Here is a 16,366-nt window from a genome sequence, read left to right on the forward strand (position 1 = left end):
ACCAAATAACCGAAATGACGTCCCTCCTTTCTAATAAAATACTGTTCTGAACCAACAGCATAATTTTGAACACTGTCATGCTAAAATGACGTAAGTATCATAACTTCCAAATTATCATGCAAAAGAATTTAAAACCCATTTAATTCCAGCACATGCATTTGTATCAAACATGCACATACTGGTACCTGAGTAGGGTGTTGTGGAGAAATAGATGACCCTGACAGAGGTCTGACCTCTAACTTTGGTTCAAGGTCACTAGGCTTTTGTGGTAAATGAGTATTGGTGAAGTATTCTGAGACTACATCTTGTGGACGATTATAATCTACTTCTAATAAAGGCTGTGCACTTGTATCATCATGCTGCATTAGTTTGAAAATACAATACAATCTCATTTGATAATCTATACTATTCCTCAGATAGTCACATGTTTTATCATACTGTAAACAACTAATATTTCGGGAGCAATTTATTTTGCGACTTTTGCGAGAAGAAAAATAACATAAATAGAAATCACAAGGAATACGAAAACTTTGATCTTTCCTTTATGACTATGAAATATATTTTAAAATCTTGAAATTCAATAGCTGTGAAGTGTACTAGAAAGGGCTAATCAAAAACAAAGTATCAGCTAAAAGTAGTTTGTTCACAGTATCATTTCGGCCATATTTTGGAAAAGTGTCAAATACTACATTGATTCTTCTATATTTGATGATATTAATTTTTCTTAGATTGAAGAAAAATTATGTTTTCGTTCGTTGTAGTTTGTAAAAGTCTACCTTTTGTCACACTTGACTTTCATGAACATTTAAATCATGGTCGACTTAAACTTTGAAATAAAAAAAAATTGCTATCACATGAATGATAATGCATCTACACTATTAGATTCAAATGCTCCATCTCCCTGTAATTTATCATCCCCTTTAGATTTTTTTTAAAACTGTTTTCAATGTTACTTAAGAGTAAAACTAATGGCATTGTCCATTTATTTCTTAATTGTTTTCCCTTAAGAATTCATCAGATATATTTTGTTTACACGATTTTACTTTGAAATACAATAATCAATTGTTTTTATCAGAAAAAACGACTTATTTTAGCTTTATCTTGACAGTGAAAATATCTTGAAATTACTTTTGTTTCAGCTATGAAATGTCTGAGAGTTCTTTCACATGCAATATTAGGCTGTCAGTTTTGGCGTACAAGTTGATATTGGAAACTTTAACATGAGATGTGCAATAAACGGTAATTACAGCTGTCTAGTTATCTTGTATCTACATCAGCTAAAACATTGTCACTTAGAGAAACAATTAACAGCAAAGCATAAAGGATGAAATGACGGAATACAAATATTAACACTTGTAATGTTCTTATACAATATAAAACTTAAAATAAATCCATAAATGACTATTTGTTCTCAAGTCAATCATTGAATGCATATAAATGCACACTCATTCATCAAACGATGTAAAGGATTTCTATTTCTATTGGAATGAAAAATTGTTTAGATTTAAAAAGATGACGTTGAATATTATGTAAAATGAAATGTATTCTTGGTGATGAATGTTGTTCCATTGAACCATCTTGACTGGGGTGCCATATTTTTAGGGTGCCATAATAATTGTTTCTTAGAAAGTAAAAACTTTTGATTGCTCTCAGTTACATGTTGCAGGAAAGAGTAATTGAAGTATTCAAACTGAATGAACTGTCGACCAACTCCATGGAGATTTCACTAAGTCCTTACGTAAAACGCAGCTCTTCAGAGAGAGACATCACTGTTGCAGAAGTGCTAGTGTTTACTTTAAAACTCGTTTATATTCATATATGTGAAGATAATGATTATAGTAATTGCACAGAAATAGGTTAAACCTATAATTGCATGAACTGGTGATGAATACAAACCTTATTAGTAGTATTACGTTGTGACATTCTAACTCCATCTTTAGAATCAATCCTACGTGGAGCTGCCCTCATGTTACGTCCTAACTTCATTTCATCCTGGAAAGAAAGAGAAAGTTAAATTCAAAATATTCATTTATAATTTACTATACGTAAAGATTTTTGACTCGACTGATAAAGTCAAAAATCTTTATTTAGTGTGAGCCTTTATTCACATTTGTTCTCTTTTTTTTGGGGGGAGGGGGAGGGGAGGCCAAGGAGGTAGTAGTGATCAAAACATGTTACCATCAGTTTCAAAATTCCTGTCCAATACAGCGTATACTTTGAATTTTTCTTATTAAATCTTGTGAATCCTTATTAAGACTTCTGTATAGCACAGACATATGTTAAATTGATTCTTTGAACAAAATAGATATATTCTTATCAAATATCAGAATATCAGTTTCTTTAAAGATGGTTATATCTTCAAGTATGTAATTCAGACTAATGTAAATGCTTCCCTTGCTGCTAAACATCTCTTCTATTTGTAATAAAACCATATATGTGGTCTCACTTTTTAAATAGTAATCATTTTATCAATTATGATTTATTTCTTTAATGTTATATTTTCCATAACTTTTCAAACTTCTAGTCTAGAGCATATATACTAAATTGATGTAAAGACAAAAACTCATAATTGCTTATCAGACATTTCTATTATATGACATATATTTCCAAAACCCCTTTTACTACATTTAGAACTATATATATATTCCAATTTCCAAAGTAACTTAATTATTTTGTTGCTTGTTTTGGTATCCATTCATTCAATTTTTATGCTTTATCATTACAACAAAACTTGATCCGGCATTTATCTTATATACTTATATTTGATCATATATAGCTACTATCATAATGATAAATGTTTTATTCAAAGCAATATAAGAACTCCATTAATAAAAACCAATTATCAAGCAAAAAGTTCTCGTAACTTATTAATGCACTGTATATCAGAATACATCAAATCGAGAAATGAGTCTCTTAATTACTTCAAAAATAAAACACAGAATCTACTCTTTGGTCACTGAATAAAAAATAAGCAAAACAACGGCTTACTCACAACTGAAATCATTCATTTCCAAGTCTAATTCTATTATCAAAATCTCATGTAGAAATTGGAAGATTAGAAAAGTTCTGAAGCAATTTATTTTGGCCATTTTCTATTGATACATTTTTATTCATATAAGATTGTAATTGACAGTGGTCTTAAGTGCTAATCAATATCTCAACTTCATCTGACTAAATTAATACCTTCATGGACAAATGTAATATACATTGTTGAACTATTATATCATATGTTACAAATAATATGGAAATTGTTACATCTTGAGAGCATTTTTTTGGATAAGCCATCACCAGAGTATAGAGTCAAACATTTATGCAAACTAAGATGCATAAATACTATGGGAGCAAAAAGGACATAAAGAAAGGTAAACTGCAGCTATTTTAGAGATATTCAAATCTCTCAAAGACAAGAAGAAAAATCAAGGTAACATACAAAACCAGAGGGAATTCCATGGACTCAACGAGCAAGACAGGAAATATGTAAAATGTCGGAAAAACAATTTCAATGACTAAACTAACATAAAACTTGGTTCTTTGGATTAGTAAAGGGTACTGAATAAAAGTAAAGGGATGTGGCCTGGTATGATTACCTAGGAGACAACTTTTCACCAGAGTTCAAATACCAAGACATAAGCAATTACAGGTTACTATATACCTTTCAAGAATTATGTTACCATATGCCTTTCAAGAATTATAAGAAAAATCCACATCATAGAAACAGATTTGACAACCACTGTATTCACAGGCTCCTGACTTCGGGCAGGCAAATAAAGTATGTGGCAAGGTTAACCATGTTTATGAGCACTTAAACCCCCTCCCCTAACCTGAGAAAGTGGTGTTAAAGCCCATCATAAGAACTGTAAAAATCAGTTGCAGATCAGTCTGGTATATAAGTTGTAATATGAATGAAATATGCCAGGAAAAGACTTCAGAATAGCACAGAAACCAGAATGATATATGAGAGGGTTTGGATGGGGTCAAATGATTAAAGAATAATGCCCTTAAAAAATGAAGATTAGAGAATAATGTGCAAAAAAATGAAGATTAGAGAAAAAAGGGGTTAATTTTTTGAAGATTAGAGAAAAAAGGGGTTAATTTTTTTAAAGATTAGAGAAAAACGGGTGAAAATTAAATGTTTACAGAATAACAGACCCCCCCTATCCAGACCCTCATTTTACGGATATGTTACATGTTTGGTATCCATTAGAAAAGTATAAACCTGTACTTATATATATCTGTAAACACAGTCAATGCTAAATGCATTTCCTATTATTTGACAGTTTTATACTTTAATTAGAAATACTTTATGATAGATTTCCTGAACTAACTTAGTTCAATTACAGAAAAATTAACTGCTTATTACAAGCAATATTATCAAAGGGTCTCTTAAAAAAAGAAACTTATTGCGGAGGAAAAATATAAACTTGTAGCGGACTATGCAGTATGGGCTTTGCTCATTGTTGAAGGACATATGGTAACCTATAAATGTTAATTTCTGTGTCATTTGATCTACTCTGGAGAATTGTCTCATTGGCAATCATACCACATCTTCTTTTTATATAATATGTGTGACTGTATGTATATAATGTTAAAAAAGTTTATATAAGGTCATATGATAACTACTATAATACATCAGAGAAACTATCCGTAAAAGTACTGTTTAAGCAAATCCCTTATTATTCTAAACATTTTGTGCAATTATAAATGCAATTGAAAAGAAACTTATTTGGAGTACAAAATGGAACTAATCTACTTGAAAACAATAAATTAATTAGTCAAGAAGGAAATTTAACAAAACAAAACTGTTGTGTTTTGGGTCAATTTTCCTAACTTGATTAAGAAAGTTCAATTTGGATGGAATTGTTAACAAAATCGATTGGAAAGAAACTAGTACTATAAGGTGTAAATGTTTACAGTTATTATTGACATTTGCTAAGTATCATTTTTTGTAGAAGATTTAATTATAAGATATTATGTAAAACATGGACAACACAAGACCAAATGAGCTTTTACGACTCTTTATGAAACTTCATTTTTTCATGAAATTTTGAGATAAATGGACCACAATTCAGTTAAAGGATCTTTAAATAACCCCCTTTTTTTGTTTCTAATCTAGTATGTAAATTTAGCTACATATATGTAGGCATTAAATGAAAGTGTGAAGAACTGCTTTTTTCATGAGTTCATGGACCTTAATTCTGTTGGGGCAAATGATATAGAACAGATTTCTCGTCGATTTTTCCTTGAAATTTTTGTAACTGATTAAACGATGTGAGCAATTTTTCCAGAAATTTTATTTTATATATTGACATCAGAACCTCTTACATCTTGTGCAAAACATCAAAAACTGTTTCAATTCATTTTTAGATCTTGTCATTAACATTAAGATATTTGTGCAACAGCTTTACACAAAAAGACAGTTTGCTTCAAAACATATCTTTTTGAGTAAAACTATATGCATTTTTAATGCAAAGAGGCAATTAACTTATTTACAATTTTTAATATGTAGCTGAATTTTGTTCCCCAATTATTACCTTAGATCTGTCTCAAATAAAGTTCTGGGACAAGCAACAAGTACTTTTTAATTATGACATAAATTTTTTAAATTTTAATGTCAAATTTTACTGGATTTAAAATAATGAAAGACAAATTTGCATACTGGTGTAGATACTATTCTATTATATATATAATTAATAGTAAAAGACTTTAATTTTATCATGTTTTTTTAAATATTGACCTGAAAAAGCAGAAATAAAAAATCTTTTAATGAATTTTAATGTCAGTTTTTGCATACACTGACAATTTAAAACTTTGATTAAGTAAACAAACTTCATTTTTAAGAATATAAAAAAGACAAAAGAAGGTATAAATATTCATTTAAAAAATAATTATATGGTGATTAAAAAGTAATTGGCTGAATTAAACCAAATATGATGATGGTTATTTCCCTTTTATAAAATGTAACTTATTCTTTTTTAATAAACAAAAGTTATATTTTCTTTAATGGAAAGAAAAGATTCAATTAAAAACTTTGATAATTTTTTCTGAACATGCAAATATATAAGTTTGTGTAAACATAAAAAATAAAAATAAAATGAAAGCAATACTTACTAGTTCTGATGTTTATAAGTATTAAATGTTTTATCCAAAGCCAGTAACTACACTTCTCAGAAATTACAATTTGCATAAAAAGCACATTAATTATATATATATATATCAAACCATCAGAGAAAAACTTCTGGAGAGCATTTAATATTTTCCATTTTCTTGAAATGGTTTACGTGCAGCCAAGTGGAATGATTGATTAGTTCTCCGACACAGAATTTGTTAAAAGTAGGATCAAATATACCATTGATTTTTCATTCAGTATTGGAGGCGGAGAATCATATCTTGTAATTGGTATGTGCTGATTTATTTGAAAAGAAATAACTTTGGTAAGAAATTCTAGGAGAACAATTAGTTTGACTAAGTGCATCATGGAAAATTTGATAGTAAAAAATACATACATACAAATATCACTTTTCGTCTGTCAGATATCTCCTATAGGAGTTTTTGTTCAGTAAAATTACATTGATTGGGGAATTAAAAAGTTTTATGTACTAACACCCGCTGAAAGCAATCAACGAAATTTATCATTAGATTTATCCATCGTCAATTTATATGGAAAGTATTTTATTTCCCTCTATCAGAACTTTTTTTTATATAGAAATCAATGTTAAACTGCCAAAAGACCGAAGTGTGAAACATATAAGGTGTTTCTGTCACTGTCCTATTCATGTCCGATTGAAAACTCTGACAAAATAATCCCCCCTGCGGAGTTCATATACAACAATGTCTGAGTGTTTGAGACGAGTTTATAACAAATTAATATCTTTGGTTATTGGTTATTTCTGCAACAGGAATTTTTGCTACAATTACATAAGTCAAGTCATTGTCTGGTTATAGATTAACAACTTTGTGGTAAATGTCAAGCGATGGATCGCTCATATTTTATATTCTGACAACCCCTAGAGGAAACAATGTTTTTGTTGAAAGTAATTTTCTACCCTTTCCGAAATGTGTTATCACCCTAATTAAACTCATTTATGGTTAATAGTAAAAGGTTGATTACTTGATTAAGATGTACTGTGAATTCTTTATTTATGCCGGAGAACAATTTGCTTTGATTCCGTTGGTATTATGGTAAACCACAAATAAATATTTCAAAGAAGTTAAATTTATAGGATGTACATGCCAAGCAAAAAAATTTCCCAATTCATGAAAAATTGGTTCCCTTGAAAATATATGAATCCTTAGTAGTTGCTTGCTTTAGTTGGCACATATACCACAGGTTCCAAACTTTACTACTAAACAATCAAATACAAATTGCACAAATCCCTTTAGTCACAGTCAGTTTTCAATCTATGGTAATCAACTGTTTCTTTTTCATTATAAATAAAAAATAAACTGCTATCACAGAGATATGTTTCGCTTTTTTGTTATTCTAATTATACAAATGTTGAAATTAAAACAGCAGATATAAGTTAGACAAAAATTCAAAAGTCAATAAACCATGAAGAGTGGGTGGTGCTATATAATCTCCATGGAAACAATACTAGAAATGCCAAATAGCATTCACTTAACATTAGCAGTTCATCTTAAACTGACCTAATCACAAACTAATACATGTAAAAAGTTTTAAATTCAATAGACCATGACTGAGGGGGGCAGGGCCAAATACATATGGAAATGAGATGTGCCAATGCTTAGATTTATTGCATACCAAATATGATTGACCTTCCTTATTTGGTCCACCATTAAGTAGACCTAATACATTGTTGACGCGGTCAGACGCTGGAAACAGCATATTATGTCCGTTTTTGACGCCGTCAAATATATTAAAAACTGCATTGGTTCTCAAGAAAGATAGGAATTATATATATGTACAACATCTTGAATAATACTTTTTGTTATCTTACATTTAACACCCGAAAATCAATAAATTGAGCAAAAACAATCTTTATCTTTCAAGCAATTTTACAAACTTCAGGCCTTAAAGGCATAAAACTTTGCTCAGTGCTTGGAGCACAAAAATCGTGCTCGAAACATGAAATCCAGCAATTTGATTGGTTGATTTTCGAGTCTAAGTACAAAAATCATGCTCGAAAGTTTTATGACCATGAGACCAGACCTTTCAATTAATCATCAATCATAACAATAACATCCGACTCCAACATATTTTACTGAGAAAGAAAAAAATCCAAAGTCAGTAGTTTGAAATGAAGTAGGAGTAGAACAGTTATTATGCTGAAGTATAATGAAGAGTCATAGCAACACTTCTGTGCTGTATCAAAGTTATAAAGTCTCAACAACTCAACTCACCAATATAACCTGTTTGTACCACATGAAAACATTTTCATATCAATATAAATTCTCTTGTCAGGACGTCGACTTAGTAAATCTTCCGCTTGAACTTCAGTTTGAAAAAGCCATAGTTCTTTAATCAATTTGAAATATTTTTAGCTGTTAATTTAGAAAGTTACGTAAAACGGAAATCTTCTGCATGGTAAAGTACAATCCATTTAATTTCAATAAACCATGTTGTCCGTATTTCTCTATAAATCTTTGTTTACATTAAGGGAAAGGACTGGAATGTGACGTTAACCATTTACTTAATCACTGATTCGGATAAAGACTTTAGTAGAACTTCCAGGAAAAAAATCATTAAATCAAAAAATTTAGTATGTAGGGATTACATTGTTCTGTGACATGTTTAGAATCAAGCAATAAGAACTTATAGTTTAAAAGAATTTTTTGGTTTTATTGGAATATTTTCAGCAGAAATTTCTGAGAAAGATTTATAATTTTTTTTATACTTGTAATGTTGTTCGTCAAATGCTTGTTATTTCTACTGAAAACTATCAATACCCCTTTTATTAACAAGTTGAGGTCAAATTTATACAAAAATAAGAAGGGAGCAGCACTGAAATAAACTATTAAATGGAAAGCCAAATCTATAAAAAAAAAAGTAGGAAGAGACTTGTTAAAAATACCATTAAATATTAAAGAGAAGTTCATCAACAAATTCTTTTAGGCCAATAAAATTTACCAAATTCATGTGATAATTCTTGAGACAGTTGTGGTGACTTACAAAGTTAAAAGGAACAAGTAACATAAGAACTGAGGTGAAGGTCATTTGAGACATTAGTGATGTCCTATGAAGAAAAAAGAACAAGATATGCTCATTATTCTTATAAAAATCCGTGTTTGGAGGTAAAGAACAACTTCGAACTTCAGACTTCAAGGAGCTTTAAACACTCACCAGGAACTATAGGATATATAAAGTCAAAGTTTCAATTAAATCACATATAAAAAGCAAAATGTGTAAGTCAATTACTTAATCTCATATTTTTGTTATTTCTTTAAAAATCGCAATAAATGTGTGTACAAACATTTGAATTTACACAAATTAAACTCTGACACATATATATAACTTGTATGAATGTGGTAAATTTTTCCAACTTTAATATTTATTGCATTTATTCAATTTAAAAAAATTTTAATTTTCCATAGGAGGTTGTGCTTGTGAAAGTTGTTCAGGTCTTCAGGATCTGAAATCATTGTAACTACTGGTTGATGTACATTTTGTAGTATCAATATACCATACTATACCATAAGAAGCTTTATTAGAAAATATTATCTTCAGACATTCTTATAGCTCAGTGGTTAATAAAGATGGTTTTCTCCTGTGAAGTAAATGGTGTAATAAAATATGCTAGTGACAGGTTATTGCAAAAATAAGATTGTTTCCATCAGTTTAATTACAGTTCCAAGTTCATTTTGTCTCAATATGGGTATTTTTCCCCCTATGTTGTCGCGCATAAACACAATTTACTGCATTTTATATATCTTTGTTTTATTTGTTTGACTAATGGATATTTCTCCTTTAGAATATGCAATTGATAATTGATAAATTGCATTATAGTAAAAAAAAAAGCTCATATAAACTCAACCACTGCATTTAAACTTGATGAAGTGAAGTTTCAATACTTGTTAGATACCTACTCAAATCATTTTTGTTTTATGGTGAACTTTATCTTAGCTGTTAATCAAGACAAGTTAAATGATTAGACCAACCAAACAAAACAATCAAAGGGCAGACTACTCTGAGGGATACGATTGCCATTGTTTTCATTGATACATGTATTAGTATTATTTTCAAAAATAATTCAACTGAACATTTAAAATGCTTGGTAAAATGTAATTTACGTAATCTGAATAGTTATTCAACTTTAAAAATAGCCAATCCTCAATACAAGTATATGAACAATGTACTTGTTGTGTTTTATTTTTGTACTATCAATTCCAAGTTTACTTTCCACAGCAGTCACTGAGAGTGAGAGAAGGTATCTAATTTCGTACCTTATCACCTATTTTCCTACGTGAATTCCAGGTGGAACCCCATAACTCTTTAAATATTTAATTTCCTTTGGGTCAGTGGGCATGACTCCTTTCCATACACATTCCTCTGTTTAAATTGCGATTGCTTTTAATATAATACGACGTCTATCAACAGAACACGTTAATTTTTCTCCACATATCGTCGTATTTTTTTTTCAAAATTTATAAAAGTACAAAGGAGACAACTTGAAGCGATAATATGGAAGACTCCATTTCGGCTGAAGGGGTGTTCTAGTTTCACCTTTATGTTGTGGACTACATTTATTTTAATTCAAATGATGCATATGATTTAAAATTATGCAACAACAATAACCCTCAATAGCAGACAGACATAGAAAGGATCTCGTGAGTTTCAAATTAATCAATGGACCGGAGTGGGGAATCAAGAGCAATCATTCAATCTGATACCCCTTGAAGTCAAGAAAATTTAAAGCATGCACATAGTTACCTAAACAAACCCTAGACTTGTGATTTGAAGCTAGGCCGTATATCAAATGTTAATGAAACGACCTCCATTTCATTATGGAAGTACAATATCAAATATCAGTTTCATAACGGTGACATATAAGAAAACTCCACTTCAGTTCTTATATGACAGAAATAAATTTATCGATCGGAATTCAGAGAACTCTCGCATGTTATCAAAACTGGGGAATTCCCTCTGAAGTGTTTCTAACTTTATAAAATCCCTAAATATAATTACTGCTTTAATTCTGATTTTCTGCGCGATTAAAAACACACATACAAGTCAAGGGAAATATCGAAACATGAAGATTATGAGAAGAACATTATAGGACAGCTGTTTAAATTAAATCCTTTTGTTTGTTTTTACCATTTAACGCAAGACAATCTTAAGAATCTGAGATGTTCCTTATGCTTAGAATAAAACGGTTGATGTGAGGGCATGGCACTGAGTCAATGTTAAAAGCAAACAGATTGCTTGAAAGCAATCATATCCCAAAAACTATCACGGCCTACATTGTAGGAGTGAAGGTTTGAAGGTGCAAATAAATCTAATAAAATACATGTATATAAAAATGTTGAAAAATCATGTGGAAACAACTTGTTCTAGATCTAGAGACAAAATGCTGAACAAACAAGACATATATTGCATGGTTTCCTCATATTTCCCCCCATCAACATCTATATATCTAGTTTAGTTAATACAATAAATCAAATAAAGTGTTAACACATTCAAAAATATTAAAAAAATGTTCTAAAACACATTTTTAACAAGATCACTGGTCTGACTTAAAAAGACATCCTTAATTTAGATGTTTTTCAATCTGTATGAAAGGAAGAAATACAACAAAATTTTGAAACTGGACTCTATTAAGTAATTTCCATAAACATGAAATAATTATTTAACTATTTTAGGGAAAGGAAATACATTTTTGGAATGACATTGTAGATCAAGTCTTAAGACATCTAGGGAAATTACTGCACAGTTGTAAAGGCACCAATCCTATTTGAAAAGATTTATGAAGTAAAGTCAAAGTTGAAAAATAAAAGCAATTTTTTTTACTATTTTGTGTGAAAATAAATTTAACATGTAGTTAAGGCAGTTATAGGAGAAAACTAATTATTGGTGAAACTTGCTACAGAAACACTAATTTACCATGATGTAATTTGAGTAAATGAGAAAATGTTATTTTATTTACAGAAACTCGTTATTTCATGTAATTGATATGAATTTGAAGATCGCATTGATGAAGTCTTAGAATTTATTTATTTTCAATTCTTTATTCAGATAAATTCAGGATATTTGGAAATGATGTAGTGAGGTAAAGTCAATATGTGAATCAATAAAACAAATGCTTTAGTGAAAATACCAACTAAATAAGGCCCCTTAAGGTCCATTATCAATATTTTGAGGTGGTTTTTATGTTAAAAGTATTCAACCTATACAATTCAAAGATGTTGAAATGATTGTGATGATTATAAAGGCAAGTAATGCCTTTATAACCCAAAGAAATCATAAATGTTTCATAGGCTTAAGTCTTTAATTGGATTCTATGCTATACGAAGACCGTACTGTGACCTATAGTTGTTAATGTCTGTGTCGTTTTGGTCTTTTGTGGATATATATATAGTTGTCTCATTGGCAATCATACCACATCTTCTTTTTTATATAAAGAGATGTCGGCAATTACTGATGTTGCAGGTCTATTGTTACGTAAAAATGGTGCTAAAAGGTTAACCAAATAAGAGTATTAAACAGACTGAAATGAAACATAAATAATTCAGAACAATTGTGAACAAGTCAAAAAAGATTTCTTCTGTAGCATGTGTAGCCATAACAGAGAGGTACTTTAATATTATTTTGAAATTCGATAGAAACCCTTCAACATAAAACAAATATTCTTAAAAGTACTTTCTCCTAAAAGTGCTATCTCAATTTCAATTACTTTACGTATCGAGACATCTTTTGGCCTTATCTGATGAAAATCCATCCAATTTCATCAAATGCTTTTAAATTTGGAAAAACAGATTCCCTATAAAATTACAAACCATTTAACAGTTACGTCACAAAAGTTTTCTCTCGCTGAAGATAATGCTATAAGGAAACCACTGAAAGCCGTGAAACAGAATTCCAAAGTTAATTTTAATAATAACTCATCTCCAAATTAAATACTTAGGGAGTGTTCCCACAAAAAAATAATCTGAGATAATGTGACATTAGTTAAAATGAAAAATTCAATTAGATTTTTTTTTTACTAAAATCAACAAAACCATTTATTCGTTAAGTTAATATTAAGAATTTAAAGCCTGTAAAGTTTTTAAAGGGTATAAGCACTTTGAAGACTATTACATCAGCAAAATTTGCAAGACAACAACAAGGAGTGAATCTGTGTTTGTGACAATGCTTATTCAATTATTTTTTATTTACAAAAGCAGATCCAGATATTGTGGTTGTCTAACACATATTTAAATTATGTTTCAAAAGTATGCTGACCTTTAAAAATTAACAACTTTTAAATTATATTTACTACAAAATGATATGGTTTCGTTGTGTTAAAAAGAATCTTAGTACCTCAACCAAATGCTAAAAGACCTGGATGTAAAATAAACAGCTTCAATTAACATATGATTTTTCTGTGAACTTTAGAAAAAAACAAATAACAAATATATAGAAAGAATGTATAGGCATATGATTTGCCCTCTTATCATACCTTTAGTGATGACTAACACTATACATTTTGGGAAAATGTGATATTATAGAAGTTTTCATAAAAGAAATGGTAATTTGTGGAAATGTTCAAAGCCTAGATATGATGCAAACCATCTAATGAATAGTGCACCCAATAAAAGGTTAACACAATGCAAATTAACCAGTTAACATACCACACTGCCACCTGGTGTAGAACAACCACTTCTTCCAGAATGGTACCCTCTCATATGTCTACAAGAAAGTCATAAAGATTAGATTTTATTACTGCATACTTTCGATTGTTATAAAAAGCAAAATGGAAGCTTATATATAAAACCAACTAAACCAGGATTTGAATTGACATTTCAAACATTAATCAGTTTATATTTTCACAATAAAGTTGACTATTTGAAAACTGGTCTAATATTTGCTTCAGAGAGAATTTTCAACAGCTTACCAATATATCTTTCTATCTGCAAATCACAGCTAATTAAAGTAAATATACCATAAATAGCAATTTTGTTTTAGTACCATGTCCATGTAATCCAAAGCAAATATTTGATTGGTTATTGACATGTGAGAATAGTTATTTTTCTAAGTTTCTCATTACAAGGGATATATATCTTTTGTTGTGACACATATACATCCAAACAATTATACCATATATTACTAGTGCCTCTCACTGTGACGCATCTCCTAACATTTTTAGACGACTTGTAAATTTGTACTTTCCCGAAAATTGTCTATGTCAACTGGCATAACTCATTCATAATAAACTGTTAAAACAGAAATATGCCTTTATGCATTTTGATAGTAAAATGCAAATGTTGAAATTTAAATATCAATACTTGTAAGTTATGCAAAATATTCAAAGTCAATGACTAAAGGTACATAGCCGAATAATCTCCCTGGAAATCTGATATGCCAATGAGAATACAACTGCATACTATATATCACTGACCTACCACTACTGGTTCCACATAACTGACCTAATCACAAACTAATAAATGTAAACAAAGCAATAGTTTTGAGGTTATTAGAACATAACTGAAGGGTGGGGCCTAATAATCTTCATGGGAATGAGATGTGCCACTGTTAATACCACTGCATACCAAGTATCATTGATCTAACACTAGTGGTTCTCCAAAAGTTGGCCTAATCACAAACTGACGATGTAGTCATTACTACCACCAACCCTTGAAACAGCAATCATATGTCATGCTTTTTTACTCCTTCAAAGTGAGACCAAAAACCACTGGAGATTGGTCCTGATATTTATTATTTTCTACACCATGGTCAAATTTGGTATTTGCTTGTATGTGTAAAAGGAGTTCATTAATTCAAATTAGGTAAAACGTTTAATTTCATATTTTTCTCCACGAGAAATTGTTTATACCAGTTACCGTTGAAAAGAACTCTTTTATTAAAGATAGATTTACTATGTTCCTTTCACAGTAAAAATTACATAGCTTCAATAACTCAAAATTATTTACTTAAGTTTTGTTCATTTTATCTTAAACAACCTCAGTATAATTGTTTATGTAACATTAGATGAATGGACTTATAGGACAAACAGAATTACAAGCTAGCATTATACCTTAAACCCTCTTCCATAAATATCCTTATTTTCAAAGTCATAAAACATATTTTAATTTACCTGAAATCCATTTCTGACATGACTTCATCATGACTATCGTAGGACTGGTTTCCTGTTCTTCTCATTCTATCTCTCTCTCTCTTTGTATATATTCTCCTTTTTCTGTTCTCTTTTGTTGGGTCGAAGTACTGTAAAAGACAATTCATTTATGATGTTATTAATAAACCATTAGTTATGGTTTTTGAGTCGGCAAAACATCAATATAATATATAACAAGGACCACACAAAAAGCCATCAAATGCAATTATGAAGCAATGAAGAGAGTTAAATTATTAATGTCGAAACATCTTATTGCATAAATGAAAAATTGTCATCGCTTTTCCTCAGAACGACAGAAGTGATTTGTGTAAAATAGTCTCTGATATTTATCTTCTCATCAACTTTTGTTGTATTTGTCAAATATTTCAAACATCAAAACACCAAATATAGATTTCAATCAACAATTTTGTACCAGTTCAGATGAATGATCATTTCAAATTACTTTTAAAATATTTTTTCATCTATAAATATTTCTAACCAGCAGTTAATACAAGAGTGCACACGCTGAAATGTCTCGCCTTCTATACTAATCATTGATATTATGTTGATAGTCCTAAGTAAAAAGCTAAGCTTTATAACAACTGTACCATAAACTTAACATTAACCAAGATAACTAAACAAAGACTAATGAACCTTGAAAATGAGGTCAAGGTCAGATGAACCATGCCAGGCAGACATGTACAGCTAACAATGCTTCTATACAACATATATAGTTGACCTATTACTTATAGTTTAAGAAAAATAGACGAAAACACAAAAACTTAACACTGTGCAATGAACCGTGAAAATGAGGTCACGGTCAAATAAAACCTGCGCGACTGACATAAAGATCATTAAATATTTCAATACACCAAATATAGTTGACCTATAGTATTAGATAAAAAGACCAAAACTCAAAAACTTAACTTTGACCACTGAACCATGAAAATGAGGTCAAGGTCACATGACATCTGCCCGCTAGACATGTACACCTTACAATCATTCCATACAACAAATATAGTAGACCTATTGCATATAGTATGAGAACAACAGACCAATACACAAAAAATCAACTATAACCACTGAACCATGAAAATGAGGTC

General features: G+C 29.9%; 1 protein-coding gene across 5 annotated transcripts in view; it reads right to left on the reverse strand.

The window, feature by feature from the left end:
* The window catches only part of LOC143083087 (uncharacterized), a 43,996-nt gene that overhangs the window by 8,411 nt on the left and 19,219 nt on the right, over window positions 1-16,366 (reverse strand). For 3 of the 5 annotated variants that reach the window (XM_076259297.1, XM_076259296.1, XM_076259295.1), the window contains 3 exons: window positions 15,246-15,373; window positions 13,783-13,840; window positions 1,897-1,992 (listed from right to left, as the gene is read on the reverse strand). In XM_076259297.1, coding sequence (XP_076115412.1) covers window positions 1,897-1,992; window positions 13,783-13,840; window positions 15,246-15,373 — 282 coding nt within the window. Of the gene's footprint in view, window positions 1-185; window positions 360-1,896; window positions 1,993-13,782; window positions 13,841-15,245; window positions 15,374-16,366 lie in introns of all 5 variants that reach the window. The other 2 variants (XM_076259294.1, XM_076259293.1) reach the window with 1 other exon arrangement.

The sequence above is a fragment of the Mytilus galloprovincialis genome, chromosome 7, assembly GCF_965363235.1.
Source record: "Mytilus galloprovincialis chromosome 7, xbMytGall1.hap1.1, whole genome shotgun sequence".
Taxonomy (NCBI): domain Eukaryota; kingdom Metazoa; phylum Mollusca; class Bivalvia; order Mytilida; family Mytilidae; genus Mytilus; species Mytilus galloprovincialis.